Raw genomic sequence first — 19712 nt, forward strand, 5'->3', positions numbered from 1 at the left:
TGTGCTCCAAAATAAAAACTCCACCTGGGGACTTTCTGAAACCTTCCACATCCTCCCCATCACCCTTTCCATCTTCAGTCACAAACCCAGATACCCCTAGTTCCGCTGTTTGTTACCTTATTATTCTCATTATCTTTGGCCATGATACAGAGCATGTGGGATCTTATGTCCCCGGCCAGAGATCACACCTATGCCCCCTGAGATGGGAGCTTGGAATCTTAACCGCTGGACTGCCAGGGAAATCCTTACCTCCGTCAGTTGTTTCATTTTAAGTTTTATTGGGCAGAGGATGAGATGGCTGGATGGCATCACTGACTCAATGGACAAGAATTTGCGCAAACTCTGCGAGATAGTGGAGGACAGAGAAGCCTGGCGTGCTGCAGTCCATGGCGTTGCAAAGTTGGACACAACTTAGTGACTGAACAACAAGTTTTAATGACATACTTGGTGCAGACTATATGTCTACATAAGACGTGTATTTGTTTTAAAGGATAGGGAAGCAAACACTCCCTATTCACCATCCTAGGGAAGAAATGGAGTGTTACCACTGAAACCACTCAGCTCATTGTCTTTTGCTTCTTCCAAGGAAGACTGTGCTTGCCTATGGTGGCTGTACGCTTCTATCACAGCCCCTGACCCACTCTCCTTGCCTTCATGTTAATTACCAAAGCCATCGGAGAAGCTGGTCTTCATTATGCAGCATTCTGTACTAAATTAACAAATCTACGCACAACCCTTCCTACCTCAGTACAACTTTTCTCCTTCAATAAAGCTACAAGCCAACGCCTGACTGTGCCTTTATGCTCTTTAAGGATCTGGTGATGCTGGGAGGGCAGCCTCATCAAGTTTCCTTCCAGCATCCCCATGCAGAATACTGCCCTCTGTAAGAGACGGTGAGGGTTTCTGTGACAAGGAAGTAGCAGGTCACGACCCCAGGTCTCATCCACGGTGCCCAGTGCCAGCCCCCTGGTCACTGGAAGGAGTTGCAAAGTTCAGGCAATGTACTCATTTGAAAAGTTCACATTGCCTTTGCAAGATTGGTAATAAGCCACGAAAGCAGAAGGACTGAACCCCGGAGGCCCTTGTCCTCCCACTGAAACACCCTGATGCCTGTCGCGTGGCAAATGAAAGCAGGACCAGCAGAGAGATAACCTCTAAAAATAGCTGAGACTTGAGAAGAGAAGTGAAAGTGGAGGCGAATGAAGGAGATTCTTCCCTGGAGCCATTGTGGTGTCAGCAAACCTTGGTGTGCTTTCCTGTGGCTATTATCCTGCAGCTGGCTATTTAAATTGAAAAAAAAAAATTGTTGAAATACAGTTGGCTTACAGAGTTATGTTAGTTTCAGGTGTGATTTAGTTATATATATATTCTTTTAGTTATATATATATTCTTTTAGTTATATATATATTCTTTTTCAGATTCTTTATCATTATAGATTATTCTGACTCTGCGACTCCATGGACTGTAGCCTACCAGGCTCCTCTGTCCATGGGATTCTCCAGGCAAGAACAGTGGAGTGGGTTGCCATTGCCTTCTCCAGGGGATCTTCCTGACCCAGGGATCGAACCCAGGTCTCCTGTATTGCAGGTGGATTCTTTACAGTCTGAGCCACCAGGGAGGCCTTATGGATTATAAATATTGAAGATAGTTCCCTGTGCTATACAGTAGGACTTGTTTATCTTTTGCAGTTGTGTTTTTATGGAGGCAAATCCCCCAGGGGATAATGTTGCTCCTGGGACTCATTGCACCAGACCTACTTTTCAATGGTGTCTGGGTAGCCCCAAGGTTGGGGTTCTGTCTTTTTCTTTCTTTTTGTGGCTGTACCACATGGCATGTGGGATCTTAACTCCCCAACCAGAGGTCACACCGGTGCCCCCTGTGGTGGAAGCACAGAGTCTTACTTAACCACTGGGCCACCAAGGAAGCCCCAGGGTTCTGTCTGTTTCTTGCTTATTTGCTGGGTGGCCTTGTACGATCACAGAATGTCTCTTGGGGTCTGTTCATCCCTCTGCCAGATGGTTTTTAACCAAAGAGCCACAGGCCCTCTAGCCTGTGATCTCAGAGCGACCAAAGTGACCTTCTGGTTCCCAGTGTGTGATAGCTTGGGCCTCACTGACGTCTCTCCAGCCAACTCCAGCTCTCTCTGAGAGGTCCCCCAGGAGCTGCTGCACAGGCCCCAGGGAAGGCTCCTTCAAGGCTTTTTATTTCTTTAAAAAGCTGGCCCTGGGGAGGAATACAGCTCACTTCCTGGCCACTTTGCCCAGAGCATAAGATCACTTTTCTCTGGCTCCTCACAGCTCCTCTGAAGCCAGGCATGGGGTGAGGCCAAAAGAAAGGAGGGCACATCCAGAGAACAGCTCAGGACCATTGCAGAGACCTAGGCTCAGACCCTGCAGGCGGTCCTATTTGACAGCCGTGATGGTTATGGATTTTGTGGGTCTCAGCACAAAATAATGATATGGGGCTCCTTGTACAAAAATTAAGAGTCTCGAGATGGGGAGAGTATTAATCCGATACTAAACCAGCAGAGTATTCAGCCCATCATAGGGCCCTTCCAGGTGTGGGGCTGGTGTGATGGCCCAGGTGGCATGCCCATGAAGCTGGCCTCATTTGCCTCACTTTTCACCTGCTTTTATGAATCCATGGGCTGCTCACAGCTTACCCCGCCGCACCTCCTCCCCCCTGAAAAATCCAGGCTTCTTCACACCATCTGACTCTGACCCCAAAATGAGAAGGAAGAGCTTCCCTCCATTCCAGCCTGAGCGTCACTGCCTGCATCCTCATCCCCTGCCTCCCCCTGCCCCCCGCACCCCCTATCAGCCTCCTTCCTGGGAGATTGGAAGTTGGGTCATCCTCCTCCATTGGAAAACCTACTCCCACCCCCAGGGTGAGGTCTGGCTCCACAGCCCCAGTAAACCAGTCCCTTTAGAGGGTGACGTCAGTTCATTTCCTGAGTCTGGTCATTAAGAAACTGAGTTGGACGATTTAGTCTTCAGCAACAGCAAGAATGAGACACAACTAGCCCAGTTAGGTGGGAGAGTGACAAGCTCAGTTCATTTCTTTTCCAGTCCCTTCTCGCTAAAACACTGAAAAGGTCCTGTGGTCCAACTGGGATTACCATAGGGGCATCTGTTGTTGCATGGCGAGCCCACAGCTAACGTCGCCCCCATTCTCCTGGGAAGATGCTTTCTTCCACCCTCCATCCCTAGGGCATGGGTGGGACTGACTCCCCCTTCACGGGTGACATCGACCCATCTCAGCCCAATGAGCATTAGCTCTAGGACTTTTTACGTATTTATTTTTGCCTGCACTGTCTTAATTGTTTTTGCATGGGCTTTCTCTAGTTGCAGCCAGCAGGGGCTGCACGTCATTGCGGTGCCCGGGGCTTCTCATTGCAGTGGCTTCTCTTGTTGCTGAGCACAGGCTCCAGGCTCCTGCGCTGGCTCAGGAGTTGCTTGCGGGCTTCCGTAGTTGTGGCTCGTGGACTCTGGAATGAGTGCTTCATAGTTTGGCTCCAGGCTTAGTTGCTCTGTAGCATCTGAACTCCTGGACCAGGGGATGGACCCACGTGCCCCACACTGGCAGGTGGATTCCTAACCACTGAGCCACCAGGGAACTCCAGGGCCTTGGCACTTTTGAGTTTGGATTTTTTTTTTTTTTTACTTGGATCTTTAGAGATGATGATGGAGGGGTACCAGCTTTGCTTCTCTGAATCTGACTCTGCCATGCTTGGGCCATGCATCTTTGCTCTGGGCATGTCTCAGAAGAAACACTTCCTTTCTTGGATATTGGACTTGAAGAGATTCCTGTCTTGGGTGCCTGGAGCCATTCTGAGCTTCACGGGTGGGCTCATTCCTGGAGGTGTGGCTATTACAGCCTTTCAGATCAGTCACTGAATTAGGAGCCCAAACTTGGCACCCTGAGATTGCCACAAGCATTTGACCTGGTCCTCTGATTTTCCCATCATGTGTGACGAGAGGTCCCCAACTTCAGGACATCTTCATGGGCACCAATATCCATGTGTCCATGTTGGGCTGAAGTCAGATATGGCTTGAGTCTTCTGAGCCAGCCTGCTGAGCCACCCAGCCTGCCTGACTCAGCTCCTTGGGGTAGGGAATGGGTCTTGTTCCTGGGCTCTCAGACACAAATGGTGCCCAGCAAATGTTTGCTGAATCGATTCTCAAGATTCTCAATCAAGCATATCCACTTTCAAGGGGGGCATGTGGAATGGCACAGTGGTGGGGTATAAGGAAATGACCCCAATCCCCTTTTGTCTCTTTCTTGGTCTCGCCCTTAAAACCCAGATCCCTAAGGCCCTGATGTGACCCCTGAGCAGGACGGAGGCAGAGCTGTGGGTCCACACCTGTGAGTGTCATCGGGATGATGAGACTCTTGAAGAGGAAGCATCCCGCACCCCCACCCTGGCCACCTTCCTCTCTCCCCACAACCAGCTCAAGTCCAGGGCATGCTCCAGCTCAGAGGCACGTGGTTCCTAAAGGGGTGCAGGAAACTGGGTATCTGGGGAGAAGAGAGTGCCTGCCTGACCTGGGTCACAGGTAAACACAGCCGAGGGAGGGAGAGATCAGCGAGGAGAGGACCCGAGGGTAGAAAGGGCCGAGGGAGCCGTAGACTGAGGCCGTCCTTTCAGCCAGCAAACCGCATCGTCCTGACAGTGTTCAGCATCTGAGTTCTCCAGGTCTCCCTCTCTTTTATCTTCCCTGAATTTCATGCTTAGCAAACCATCCCCTGATTGTAACATGGCTTGACATCCAGGACAATACATCAGTTTTGTGAGTTTGATTAACACAAGCCTGCCTGGAAAGATGGGTCCATTGGGTTTTTTTGTGTATTTGTGTGTGTGCATGTTTTGGCTTTTATTTTTAATGCCTTTTTTTTGTTGTTTTTTTGAGATGGATCCACTCTTGACTGAGTGAGCAAAACTGGGTCTCTGATCCTACAGAGCTGGGGCCACACATGGGACCCTGTCAACACCTGAAAGAGATGACAGTCTGTGATCCCCTTGGTGAAGTCCTTTGCCCTCTGCCGAATCCATCCATTTGCATTTCCAGCTTGCTGGGGTTTGAATCTAGGCTTTGCTACTAATTAGCTGTGTGACCTTAGGCAAGTTCCTTAATGTCTCTGTGCTTCAGTTTACTCATCTGTAAAATGAGATTAAAATAGGTTTGTTTAGGGTTGAAGGCTGTTAAAGAGCTTAGCACAGTGCCTGGTTCATCTGTGCTTTGTAGGATCTGCTATTGCTATTTGAATTTCCATAATGCCTACCTGCTGTGACCTTGAACGAGTAACTTTTTTTTTAATCTGGCTTTTGTTTCCTTGTTTATCATATGGAACTAATAATACAATCTATTGGAAAAAGCATGGGGTAAAAGTGAAGTGTCATAGAATGTATTATAAGTTTTATTTTTAAACTATAATGCTCCACAAATGAACCAGGGGTTTATTTTTATCATTTATAATGAACAATTATTAGTCTCTCGGGGTCCCTCTGCACTGTATGCTCTCAGCTACAGACTGGCTCTTGCCATGCGTGCTTGCCGCCTACCTCTACAAAGATTTAATCAAGAGCTGCTGCAGCTGCTGACCTTTAACACCCCCTGAATGAGTTCAGGGTGGAGAGCAGGAATGAGGCACTCTGTGCTCTGCGAAAACTGGCCGGACAGGTCTTCAGATATTATCAGGAGCTGATTTTATGAGCCCAATTGTTATACGTCCTCATATCTAGAAAAGCACTAAAATCCTTCATCATGATGACTGTTCCTCGTGACTAGCAAAGGCCTCACGAGACTAGTAGAAACCTTTTGGAAAAATACGTGCTTGATCGCATGTGTTCCCCCTCTGCCAACAAAGCTCCATATTGTCAAAGCTACTGTTTTTCCTGTAGTCATGTGTGGATGTGAGAGCTGGACCATAAAGAAGGCTGAGCACCGAAGAATTGATGCTTTCGAACTGTGGTGGCAGAGAAGACAGCAAGGAGATCAAACCAGTCAATCCTAAAGGAAATATTGAATTGGAAGGACTGATGCTGAAGCCGAAGCTGCTTTGGTCACCTGATTCGAACAGCCGACTCATTGGAAAAGACCCTGATGCTGGGAAAGACTGAGGGCAAGCAGAGAAGGGGGCGATAGAGGATGAGATGGTTGGCTGGCATCACCGACTTAATGGGCACGAGTTTGAAGATAGTGAAGGACTGGGAAGCCTGGAGTGCTGCAGTCCATGAGATTGCAAAGAGTCAGACATGACTGAGTGACTAAATAGTCGCTTCGCCAAAAATCACATATACACTGACCTTTCCTCCCTTGCCTCTTTGGAGCAGTTTCTCAGAGCTATCTGAGGTGCTCTCTCCTGGGCTGGAGTCCTCATTTTGTCCCCAATAAACTTAACTCATAACAGCCACGTTGTGTTTTTTTTTTTAAGTTGACCGTACAGATGATTTTAATACTCAGTTCTTAGCCTAGTGAAACCTGAGAAGGGGATCAGAGAAGAGGGAAGAACGTGGGTAAAGAGGAGCTTTGGCACCGCTCCCCACAGAGGAAGGGGGTACCTCAGGGGCTGGAGGAGGCTCTGAGTCTGTACCAGCAGCTTCACTCCCTCCCAGAGGTTAAGAGGCTTCTCTGTGTGAAGCTGGGAGAGGCTGGAAGAAGTTGGTGCCAGTTCCTGACTCTCCCCTGAGGGTATTGCTCTGATACATGGCAGAGCTGCTTTTTAAATAGCAGAGTTGCTGTTAGTGATGCGGTTGCAAATTCAAATGGCAGAGGGAGGAGGAGGGGAAAGGTTTGCTTTGCCTTTGAGAGGCAATAAAAGATAAGAAACAAGAAATAAGAACACCTCATCACTGGGCCTGCCTGTGCCTTGTGAGTGTGTGTGTGTGTGTGTGTGTGTGTGTGTGTGTGTGCGTGGGTGGGTGTTTCTGCTGTTGGTAACTGGGGGTAGGTAGATGGCTAGAAAGCAAAAGGAAAGACGAACGTAAGCAGAACTTGGTTCAAGACGCATAAAAGCGTATCTATGGGGCTTACATAAGCACCACTATTAAAAAGATACCTTTATGTTAATGGGTAAAAATTGTCTGCTAAAAGCAGAAATGCAAATAAGAAGGGAGGGAGTAGACTTTGGCATCAAGGTCAGGGAAATAAGGATCATTTGCTTGGGGAATTGTGAGCTCTGCTTGTTTCAACAGTTACATTATTTTCATGGCATCACTTAGGGGCTTCCCAGGCGGCTCAGTGGGTAAAGAATCCGCCTGCAATGCAGGAGATGCAAGGGACACGGGTTCGACTCCAGGGTCAGGAAGATCCCCTGGAGGAGGTCATGGCAACCCACTGCAGTATTCTTGCCTGGAGAATCCCATGGACAGAGGAGTCTGGCGGGTTACAGTCCATACGGTTGCAGAGTCAGATACAACTGAAGGGACTGAGCAAGCAGCACTTGGGACCTCGCTAACGTCATGAGTGGCACAAGGTCTGGAAGGCCTTGACGGGTGCAGTCAGGGGTTAAGGTGTCCAGATCTGTTGTCTGTTGTTTGCTGCTGTCTTGGAGCTCTCTTAGCTGTCCCCCAGAAAGCTTCCTCTCCTGGCAGATGGGAGGGTGGTCCAGGGCTGTTCCAGTTGGGAAGGTGCATTTCCTGAGCTCTCTGCTAGGTAGTAAAGAAGCTGTGATCTCCATCATTGCTTGTAATCTCCAGGGATTGTTCCTCTTGTCTGGGAGGAGGTTGGAAACAAGAAACATGCTGGGAGATGCTTAGAGCCACTTCACGTGTCTAGCTCCACAATCCCCTACCCTGCTGTTCACCTCTGGCTGTTTACTTCCAGCAAAGCTGGATTTCCTGCCCTGAAGATGAAGGGAGATGGCCCAGTCCTTTCCCAGAAGAGCTCATGAGAGGATCACTAGCACAGCAACACTAGTGAGTTTCAGATGTTTCCTCACAAACAGTCCCAGGAACTCTAAATTAGAGGGCAGAAGTGTTTGGAGTGGGAAGCCTGAGACTTTGGGAAATGACTTGGAGACGTTGGGCAGAGTCATGATCATTTCCTGCTAAGCTTATCCAACAGAACCAGCCAGCATCCCTCCCCAAGCCAGCTGGCTGAGCTGGGATCTGGGCGAGACTGACAGATTAGCCCAAGGAGTCCCAGATGGTCAGAGATTGTTACTGATGTAACATACACATCATTTGTTTATTGGAAGGTCTCCAGAGTGAGCAAGAGAGGAAAACAAGCAAATGGAAATATTCTACAAGGAGTGGGACAGCTAATCTTTCTAGGCTTTCTTGTTTGTTTCCGAGCTGAGACTGGAAGTCAGGCAAGAGTTGGACCTAGTCTTCTCACGCGTTCATTTTTTTTAATGTATTTTTTCTTTTGCTTTTTCCTTTTCCATCTCTTCTTCCCTTCTCTTTCTCCTCCTTCTCCTTTTCCCTCTCTTTTCTTAAAACCACTTTATTGAGATGATAAATTTTGAAAGTGAAATCTCTTCACCTCCAGGGCATGGATTTTTCTGTGAAATCAGATTCTTTGACCACCAATTTGTGTTTCATTAACTTTGTTTGATGGGAAAAAAATGTCCCCGAGGGGTAAGGAATGGTTAGAAGGAGACAGATTAGCTGGTATGGTCTTTTGCTGATTGATTTGCCTTCCTCTGATAAAATTTTCTGATAGGGAAGAAAATTACCACTGAACCCAGATTGTTGTCTAGGGTGAATGGGTGGTGGCCTTGTGGGAGGGAGGCTGGCTGGTGTATAGAGCTCTGCCTTTCTTAGATATTAATTCTCAAGCAGAGGCCATGAGCGAGAAGCCTCAAATTGAGATTAGAAGTGAACATTTCTTTCTGAGTTACCTCCCTGTTATCTTCCCAGACCTTTATTAGGGCACCTCTGAGACCCTCCTGAGTATTATAGCAGTTGTGTGCATGTATCACGGGCCAGGGCTTGCTGGAGGTGGGAACTAGTTTCAGTGTGTGTGTGCTTGTGTGTGTGTGTGTGCCTATGTGTATGCATCCTTTATAACGCTCATCATAGTTTCTCACCCTTTGGAAACGATCCATAAATGTTTGCTGAATGACTAGATGAGGCACGTGGACTACTGAGGGAGATAAACGTATGAGAGGGATGTGAAAGATCAACCCGAGAGAGGAGGGAGGGGAGGAGAGGTGACCTGCTTCCGTGTCCCACTCACGTAGAAGAGGTGTCGGGGGCAGAGTTAGAAGGAATGGGAATCCTGTAGGACAGGGACCTATTGATTTTATTTCCCTAGTAATTTCATTTTTCCCCAATAAGGACCAGCCCTGCATGAATGGATGGACAGTTCATGTCTTTATGCCTCCCTTCCCCCTCCCCGGTTGCTGGTTTTGCTGAGGTGCTAGGGAGGAGACTGACTTTAGTATATTAAATATTTGCTCCTCTTGAAACAAAACTGGCTTGTGGGTGTTCATCGTAGCACTGGGGATGGTGAGTTAGGAAGCGAGCTCTTGAACTGAAGTCTCTTTGTCCTGATTCACCAGCATCTGGGGCAAAAGCTGCCCCACTCTTTCCCCAGAGTTCATAGTCAGGCCCTGGCACAGCAAGAACCCAGCATGGAAGGTTTCTGAGCCCCTAACTCACATTGCTGCCTTTGGTGGCTCCTGAGATTGTGCTGATAGCAAGAGAGGGCTGAGAGTTCTCTGATGGAAAGAGCAGCAGGGTTGTTTACATGTTTTAAATTATTTAGCTGCATCAAATATTCAGATTTGTGAGAACAACACCAACTCTATTTAAAATCTCCAAGCATATGATGGATGAACTCTGCTTCCAGGCAGTTCCCAGCTCCCAGCCCAGACTCAAGGAATATTCTGAGAATTTCTCAGGCTCATTTGGTTCAGCCTTCACCTCTTGGGATGAGTTAAGTGCGGGGGCATCCAAGGCTGATGATCCTTGGTGAATGTGTTTCAGATAAGTGAATTTTAATGAGAGGTCTCATTGTATCCATTAGGGAAATTAAAATGGAGGACTTCAGGCTTCACAAGCAGGGGAGCAGGCCTCTGACCCACCTGGACACTACCTAGATTCCTGGCCTGCCTGCGGGCACAGCAAGTCAGGTGACACTTTAGATAAGAAAAAGAGTGAGTCTTGGAATCTCTTAAGTCCCTGAGGACCTGGCCAGAACTCCCCTCCTTCTGCCCGCATCTAAGAAGTCTTATGACTCACCAGGTGAAATAAACAGCATTGTAAAAGTTAAAGTTAAACCAGAGATGCATTTTTGCACACAAACTGATGATGATATCAGTTTGGGATCTGGGATTATAAACAAGAGCCCCCGCAAACTGCAATTTGATGTCTTACCCATGGGCTGGACGCACCATCTGGGTGCTGTGCTGTGCTAAGTCGCTTCAGTTGTGCCCAGCTCTTTGCGACCCTACGGACTGCAGCCCGCCAGGCTCCTCTGTCCACGGGGTTCTCCAGGCAAGAATGCTGGAGCGGGTTGCCATGCCCTCCTCCAGGGGATCTTCCCACCCCAGGGATGGAACCTGCATCTCTCACGTCTCCCTCATTGGCAGGCAGCTTCTTCCACTAGCACCACCTGGGAAGACCCTTTCCCAGTTGGGATTCCAGGTTGCTGTCAGTGAGGGACTCCCCAGTGCTTTCAAGTCTGGTTGAAGGTTGTGGGCCTGATTTGGTGATGTATAGACTGTTACCTTTGTCTGCTGTTTCTATTTCTTTTCTTTTAATGACAGCATATTGCAATTAATTCAAATAAGCCTCTATTAAATATTGGAACTGTTTATGTGTGTGTAACAAGCAGTTTCTTTTGTTAACAAATCCTTCAAACCTAAAACAAAAGTAAAACTTTTGGTGAAACAGTATCCCATACCTCACCTCCCAGAGAAAAGAGATGTTTGCCTTAGGAAATCAGGGTTGCGATATTCACACAGAAGTCAGGAGTTTTGCGTAGGTAGCTCAGTCCCCTGGGATTGTGTCTGTGAAATGTCTGTGTGTGTTTCTGTGTATGAAGCTGCTGCTTTTCTCATGAAGCTTCATCATGTTAGGTGAGACCCAACGTGACACCTACTGAAGTTGTTCTGGACCTCAAGATGGGTGTCCTAATAACAACCATTTATTGAATTTTCTAATACACCTGATAAATAAATAAAGATATTACATTATGTTATCTAACATTTTCACTCAAAAAAAAAGCAAACCCTCAGCAAGCCAGGTATTATTATCCCTGTTTTATAGATAAGAAAAATAAGGCTCACAGATGTCTTTCAGAATCAAATCAAGGTCTGGTCTGATTCCAAGTCTGGGGTTTCTTTCCACCATACAGCAATATCTTTTCTCTGGCAGGTTTCTAGGACTATCCTACATAAAATTTAGTAGCTCTGTCAAAACATTAAATAATACTTCACCCTCTGAAAAGGTGACCTCTGGGGAGGAGGATGGGGGCAGTATGTAGGAAAAACGTTGGGGGTGGTTTCTGGGAAGCTGGTAAGGTTCTTCTTCTTTTTTTTTTTTTAATTTGTTTTTTGGCTGCATCGCGTGACATGTGAAATCTTAGTTCCCTGCCCAGGGACTGAACGCGTGCCCCTGAAATGGAAGTGCAGATTCCTTTTTCTTACAATTTATTTGCTTATTTTTGATGGTGCTGTCTTTGCTGCTGGGTGGCTTCTCTCTTGCTGCCGTGAGTGGGGCTGCTCTCTGGCTGCGGTGTTCAGGCTTCTCACTGGGTTGGCTTCTCCAGCTGCGGTGTTCACAGGCTCTATGGTGCAGGCGCTAAACTCTCTGTGGCATGTGGGCTCGGCAGTTGTGGCTGGAGGGCTCTACAGCACAGGCTTAGTTACTCCACGGCGTGTGGGATTTTCCTGGATCAGGGATGGAATCCTTGTCTCCTGCCCTGGGAGGCAGGTTCCCTACTCCTGAGCCACCAGGGAAACCAGGAAGTGCAGATTCTTAACCACTGGATCTCCAAGGAAGTCCCAGTAATGTTCTGTCTTCATTTTGGTAGTGGTTGCACAGAAGTGCTCACTTTGTGCTAACCCATCAGGGTATAGACATATGGTTTGAGCTTTTCTTGTATGTGTAATTCTTCAATAAAATGTTTATTTAAAAAGAATCCTCCCTAGCAATTAATGTTGGGAGGGAGCCCTCCCTCCTACAGTCAATTTGTTATAACGAACCAACAGGAATTCCTTGGACTCTGTTACACAGTAAAGTTTAAAATGATACAAATATGTTGATACCCTGTCTCTTTACAAAAAGTTTTCTAAGTGGATCACAATAAGAAGTCGTGTACAATAATAAAATAATACTAGGAGGAGGTGACCAGTATTATAAGAAAAGGAAAATTGCAACCCACATATGTTACCCTGTTTGGTATCACAGAAGGTTTAAGGCCAGCTTCTACCCTCAAGGTGCTCACAACCAAGTTGAAGATATTGAGCATTTACTGGTGGTAAGTGGACACCTGTCTTCAAATGTATTGGAACTTGTAGGAATAGGCTCCCTTCCAATTTGGTAATCAATAAACCCAAAGGAAGTGAACGTTCTCATGGGCTATAGCCTAGATTTCCTGTGTGGGTAATTGAGGTGGGAAAGACCATACATGATCAATAATTTTGAAACTTGGACCACCAAGTCTTAAAGCTTTTTAAATGGATATTTATATCTTTATAGGATGGATTGGAGAGACCCATATATCTAGTCACTAGGATGCTTTTGTAATTGATTTGCAATTAAATTCCCTTTTGTTTGCATGCATTTTTGACTGAGGCTAGATTCACCACCTCTAAGAACACAGACCTTATTCTAGTTTATTTCAAACAGTGGTGGTTTTTAAACTTCCTAACTGGGGAAGTTATGCATTTTTCTTCTTCTCTATACCTTAGAGGTTCAGGGGCCTAAAGGGAGAAGTCACTGGACTCATCAAATCTATAGACCCTCTTCTCTTCATAGTTGGCTTTCTACAATTTGTATCAGAAATAGCCAGTGTGGCACCTGGCAGTATCTGAAAGCTTAATGTGCATATTTATTTTCTAGAGATCATGTTAAAACACATATTTAGATTCAGCAGGTCTGGGGTGGAGCCTGAGATGTCACATTTCTAACAAGCTCTAAGGTAACGTCAATGCTGCAGGTCCGTGGACTTCACTTATAGAGAGAAAAGAATATTAGACTTAATATAATTCCTGGCTTTTAGCATGTTGCCATTCACTACCTTGTTTACTTGGGCAAGTCACTTTACCACTCCAGGTTTGAGTTTCCTCAAATATCAACTGGGAGGCATGCATGGATGCTAGTAGGCTTCAGTCGTGTTTAACTCTGTGTAACCCTAAGGACTGTAGCCCACCAGGCTCCTGTCCATGGGATTCTCCAGGCAAGAATGCTGGAGTGGGTTGCCATGCCCTCCTCCAGGGGATCTTCCTGACCCAGGGATCAAACCCACATCTCCTATGTTTCCTGCATTGGCAGGTGGGTTCTCTACCACTAACACAACCTGGGAAGGCCAACAACTGTATAGTAGAGAACAAAAGTGGATGAGATTACTTCAAAGCTTACATTCATGGAATTTTCAGAGTGATACCTTGATTAAAAAAAATCTCCATGTATAGGACTGTGTGCTGCCTTTCAGGGACTAAAAGATAAACCAGTGTTAACAAAGCAGGAAATAAAAGGGCTGAACGAAGAAGGCAGAGAAAGAGATGAGGAGCAATGGTGACTTCTTATGGCAAAATATATATTCTGCTTATTCACAGTGATTTAAACAAATATTTATTTATTTGGCTGCGTCGGGTCTTAGTTGTGGATACAGGAAACTTTAGTTACAGCTTGTGGGATCTAGTTCCCTGACCAGGGATCGAACCCAGGCCCCCTGCATTGGAAGTGTAGAGTATTAGCCACTGGACCACCAGGAAAGTCCTGACTGATGGGTTTGAATTGAAAAGTGTTGCCTGGAGGGAGGCTGCTACTTTTCCCCAACAATCCACTTCAAGAGGATGTTATTGATAATTTACATTACTGATAATTTAGTTATGTTACTGATAACTTAGTTATATAAAAATCTTGAATGAGAGAAGCAACGGGTGAGTGTGAGCTATGAAATAAGCACTTTCAGGAAGCTATGAGTGAGTCCTGGCTGGAGGGCAGGTTTCCGGAGGTGCAAGGGAGTCTGGTTTGAAAACAACAGTTTATTTTTGCTGCAGACCACTTCGATGTTTAATTTCAGCCAAGTTGGCCAGGAATTCGGGTATTTGACCACAACCACCAGACTTAATGGGACTGGAGCTTGGGAGGCAAGGGTGGAAGAACAATGTACCCTTCCACAAGGGTTATGGAATGCAAAGGTTCTTGAGGGTCACAGGGCTGAGAGTCAGGAGAGAGGATGTGAGAAAGGGATCCAAGTGATTTAAATGAATGAATGAAGCCCCTGACGATCTGAACCTCTGGCGGCGGCCCCTCCCCCGTGTACCCGCATCTGTTTTAAGTAACAAACAACATCAGGCAGAAAGGATCCCCCAGGCTCACAGAAACGGTCTAGTTTCCCTCTAAGTTCCAAAGCCAAGAGAAGAGAGAGAACTGGTGACGGAGCCCTCCCCCAGGATTGAGATGGGAGCCGGGGGTGGGGGTGGTGGTGGGGGTGACCCGAGGAGATCCTTACCTTATGCAGGACGTGCTCATGGAAGTCAGGGCCGGCTCCCCCTTGGTAGGAGTCGAGTCTCTGCAGGTCCATTCCCGGCTTGGAGCCCGCTGTTCCCCGCTCTCCCAGCGCTCTGCGTCAGCTCCGTCCGGTCTCCTACGGGTGCAGCAGGCTCGGGTCTAAGCCCGGCCGGCCTGCCGCATCCGTTTCAGCACTGGACAGCTCCCGCAGCCGCTGCGGCGCGGTACCCTAAGAGCAGGCGGCCTCTCCCTTCTGCGACCGCAGTGTTTCAGCACCAGGAACAGCGATACCGTCCCTGCGCGCCCAGGGCCAGAGTTCTGAGATCCCGTCCCCTGTCTCGCGACTCCAGGCTGTTGGGAGGGATGGAAGATTTCAGTCTAGCCTGCAGTCCGTGCGAATCTCATTCAGCTACCGGATCCTGGGATCTCAGCGTTCCGGCTGCGTTCTCAGGGCATTGTGGTCCCGGGAGCTCACCATTCCTGATTTTTAGTGACCGAACATCCCCGTCACAGCACGCAGCTCAGCTCTCCTCCTGCGGTTGCAGAGGCGAAGCCCAGCGGCGCTGGAGCCACTTCTCTTTGATCTCTAGACAGTTCCCTACAAGATGTATGAGGTCTACAGTTGAGGGCCCAGAGGGGTCCCTGAAGTTTCTGAAATAATTTGCACAATTCTGCTTACCTGCATTTCCCTACAGAGAGGGTCCAGAGCTTAAATTACACTCTCTAGGATGTGTATGTCCCCCTCCCCCAAACTTAAGAACACTTGGCTTGGGAAAGGCAGAAGGGCTATTTGATTTGGGCTCCAGAATTCAAATCATAACTCTGAAAAATGATGGCTTCCCTGGGGGCTCAGCTGGTAAAGAACCTGTCTGCAATGAGGGAGACCTGGGTTCGATCCCTGGGTTGGGAAGATCCCCCGGAGAAGGGAAAGGCTCCCCACTCCAGTATTCATTCAGGCCTGGAGAATTCCATGGACTGTATAGTCCATGGGGTAGAAAAGAGTCGAACATGGCTGACCGACTTAAGAACAATTGGCTTGGGTGAGGCAGAAGGGTTGTTTGATTAAGGGTACGGGCTCCAGAGTTCAAATCACAACTCTGAAAATGATAAGCTGTGTAACCTCGGCAAGTTACTTAACTTCCCCTAAGCCTCCATGAAGTGGAAATAATAATAGTACCTACGTCATGGTGTTGTTCTGAGGTTTTAATAAGTTTATTCACATAAAGAGCCTAGAATGGTGCCTGACACGTATTAGGAACTCAAAAAATGTTAGCTATTGTGCCTTCTGGACAAGGGAATGAGAACTCTGTCTACTTCTCCTAAACACTGGGAAAGTCCTGCTGCTGGGACCAGCAATTTGCAGGCTTTTGTTACCACCTGAAAAAGTGAACTTGAAGTTGACCCCTATGGGAACAGGGAGCTGAGAAGTGATCTCAGGGGTCATCCTCATATGATGACTTGGGCATTCAGCAAGCAACTACCTCATTAGACACAAATTCTATCACCACCAGCTTCTAGAGACAATACAATATGGAAGGAAAGGGCCAGGCCTAAGATTAAAAGGGTGCATTTTACTTCTAGGTTTCAATTTCTTTTTTGGCTAGGTGGCTTTAACCAAACCATGCAAGTCTTCTGGGATAGCTTATGTTTTCTCATCTGTAAAATAGGTTGAACAATTTGTGCCTATCTCATTGGGCTTTTGTGAGGAGTGAATGAGACAACTATGTGAAAAATATTTCTTTCTTTTTAAACTGTAAAACCAACCAAAGAAACAGAAATTTGATTTCCAACCTATTTTTCTGGGCTTCATGCCTTCTGGACCTTTTTGTAACATTTTAAATCAACATAATAATTTTTGAAAACACCTTGTTCTCACAGAAATTACATTTTGGATTGGTATGTTTTTAATATTTGGAGCTGCTCAAGTGTCATTGGCAAGAAACTTTGTTACCTGAAAACTGGGTTTACCTCTTGGGGGAGTGTCTAACCAAAGACGCAACCAAGCCAAAGGGTGAGAGAAGGAAGGATTAATTACTTGCAGTAAGTAAGGAGAACACCAGGGGTCTTTCCCAAAGCAGTTTCTCCCCAAACAGCAAAATTGGGAAAATTTTAAGCTAAGGGTGCCTGGGCTTCCCAGATGGCTCAGTGGTAAAGAATCTGCTTGCTGATGCGGGAGACATAGGAGATGTGAGTTGGATTCCTGGGTTGGGTTCTATCTCTGGATTGGGAAACTCCCCTGAAAGAGGAAATGGCAACCCACTCCAGTATTCTTGTCTGGAAAATCCCATGGACAGAGGAGCCTGGCAGGCTACAATCCATGGGGTCATAGAAGAGCCAGACATGACTTAGCAACTGAGTACAGCACAGCACCGGAGAAGGCGATGGCACCCCACTCCAGTACTCTTGCCTGGAAAATTCAATGACAGAGGAGCCTGGTAGGCTGCGGTCCATGGGGTCGCGAAGAGTTGGACACGACTGAGTGACTTCCCTTTCACTTTTCACTTTCATGCATTGGAGAAGGAAATGGCAACCCACTCCAGTGTTCTTGCCTGGAGAATCCCAGGGACGGGGGAGCCTGGTGGGCTGCCATCTATGGGGTCACACAGAGTTGGACATGACTGAAGTGACTTAGCAGCAGCAACAGCACAGCACAGCAAGGGTACATATTTATTCATGAAGGGGCTTGAGTAGAGGAGAATGCAGTGTAGAGTTGGGGCGTAGACAGGGTCCAGGCTCTAGCTGACTGAAGACAGAATGGTCAGCAAAGATCAGCATCATTATTCCTTAGGTTCCTGTTGGTCTGGTGGTTGATTGCTTTAGGGGGTTTGGATCTTGCAAAATAGCTCAAGAATGTGCTTTAGGCTAACCTTACCTTCAAAACAGAACTGGCGGGTCTTCGTAACTGATAGTGTCTCTGATATGGTTAAGTTATCTCCCTGGGCTGGTAATAGCTAATGTTTCTTACATTCTTTTTTCCCCTTGAAATCACTAACTACTAATGAGACTCATTCTGCAAGGGTACTGTGGCCAGCCTTAGATCACAAGCTGGCTTAGGCTTAGAAGGCCTTCTTTTTTATTTTGTAAAAAATTAATTTATTTATTTTAATTAGAGGCTAATTACTTTACAGTGTTGCGGTGGTTTTGCCATACACTGACATGAATCAGCCACGGGTGTACACGTGTCCCCCATCCTGAACCCCCTCCCCCCTCCCTCCCCAGCCCATCCCTCTGGGTTGTCCTGTGCACTGGCTTTGAGTGCCCTGTTTCATACTTCGAAATTGGGCTGGTGATCTGTTTCACGTATGGTAATATACATGTTTCAATGCTATTCTCTCAAATCATCCCACCCTCGCCTTCTCCCACAGAATCCAAAAGACTGTTCTTTATATCTGTGTCTCTTTTGCTGTCTCACATATAGGGTCATCGTTACCATCTTTCTAAATTCCTTATATATGCTTTCATAGACTATATCGGTGCTTTTCTTTCTGGCTTACTTCACTCTGTATAATCGGCTCCAGCTTCAGCCACCTCATTAGAACTGATTCAGATGCATTCTTTTAAATGGCTCAGTAATACTCCATTATGTATATGTACTACAACTTTCTTATCCATTCGTCTGCCGATGGACACCTAGGTTGCTTCCACGTCCTAGCTATTGTAAACAATGCTGCGATGAACATTGGGGTACATGTGTCTCTTTCAAAATGACTTCTTTTTATATCAAGAAAGCTGTGTTTGGTTCTCTTCCTCTGGGGACCCCCATCAATCCTATCCGCTTACATATCTGCAGACCTATCTCAGAAGAGTGATTCATTTTATGGGGCTCTCTGGTCTAAATTTTTTAGAGGTGACATTTTCTTACACTGCAATGAAATAAAACTCATTTTATGATGAGGTAGGAAAAAAATGACTTATTTGTCTGCTTGTTTGGTCTCCTCCCTCCCCTACAGTGTGTGTCACGCATTTGCAACGATCTCCTTAGAAGGTAGCATTCCTTGTAATTTTGTAAGGGATCATGATGACCCACAGCTTGCTTTGTACGTGCAAATCTGGATTGTATGAACCATCAAATACATCATCTGAGGTACAACCCTTTGTCTCAAAAACATATATATCAGTTCTCAGAGCTTTCTGAAAGACTGACTCCTGGGTTTAAATCCTTAGATTGTCTTTTTTTTTTTAATACATATTTCATTTATTTTATTTGGTTGCATTGAGTCTTAGTTACAGCATGTGGGATCTAGTTCCCCGACCAGAGATTGAGCCCAGGCATCCTCCATTGGGAGCACAGAGTCTTAGCTCACTGGACCACCCAGGAAATCCCCTTAGATTGTCTTGAATAAAAGTATCTCAAACAGGGGCTCTGTAACAATCTAGAAGGGTGGGATGGGGAGGGAGATGGGAGGGAGGGGACATGGATGTACCTATGGCTGATTCTTGTTGATGTTAGACAGAAAACAACAAAATTCTGTAAAACAATTATCCTTCAGTAAGTAAATAAATACAAATATCTGTTTCTTTCTTAGATCAACTATTAGGTTTTTGTTGACAGCTGTCTCCATATGCTGAGGAAGTATTTATTTGCACAGGGACTCTCACACCAGAGGGGCAACTACGTTACACATCCAGCCAACTGCTTGTTCCCCTTTCTGAGGTTTGCCTCTGGGTCCAGCCCCCTTCTGCTGGGAAATGGTGTTCGAATTCTGCTGGGGCATGTGGTTCCGAGTTTCTTCTTTCAGCCCTTGATTTCAGGATCTGTTGAATTCTCTATGCTCAGTTCTCTTTCTTTATCTGTGCAAAACTTCAGTGATCAGCAGTGCTGGGCTATGTGACTTCAGTGGTCAGCTTCCGCTTTGCTTTCACGGTTTACAATCCACATTTTTATATTGATGGCAGGTTATGTCCACTCTGAGAAATTTGTCTCTATCAGCATCTCCCTGTTAGAGGGGATTCTTAAGAACACTCATTTACATTTTATTTTTTCTATTTTATAAAAATTTTTTTTGTTTTGGCTGTGCCTCATGGCTTGTGGGATCTTACTTCCCTGACCAGAGATAAAACCTGGGTTCACGGTAGTGAA

General features: G+C 46.5%; 1 protein-coding gene across 1 annotated transcript in view; it reads right to left on the reverse strand.

Moving 5' to 3' along the window:
- Positions 1–15089, reverse strand: part of RAB37 (RAB37, member RAS oncogene family) — a 67604-nt gene extending 52515 nt beyond the window's left edge. Inside the window, exon 1 of the mRNA XM_018063868.1 lies at positions 14634–15089. Coding sequence (XP_017919357.1) covers positions 14634–14705 — 72 coding nt within the window. The 5' untranslated portion in view covers positions 14706–15089. The remainder of the gene's footprint in view (positions 1–14633) is intronic.

The sequence above is a fragment of the Capra hircus genome, chromosome 19 (genome assembly GCF_001704415.2).
Source record: "Capra hircus breed San Clemente chromosome 19, ASM170441v1, whole genome shotgun sequence".
NCBI classification, from domain to species: Eukaryota; Metazoa; Chordata; class Mammalia; order Artiodactyla; family Bovidae; genus Capra; species Capra hircus.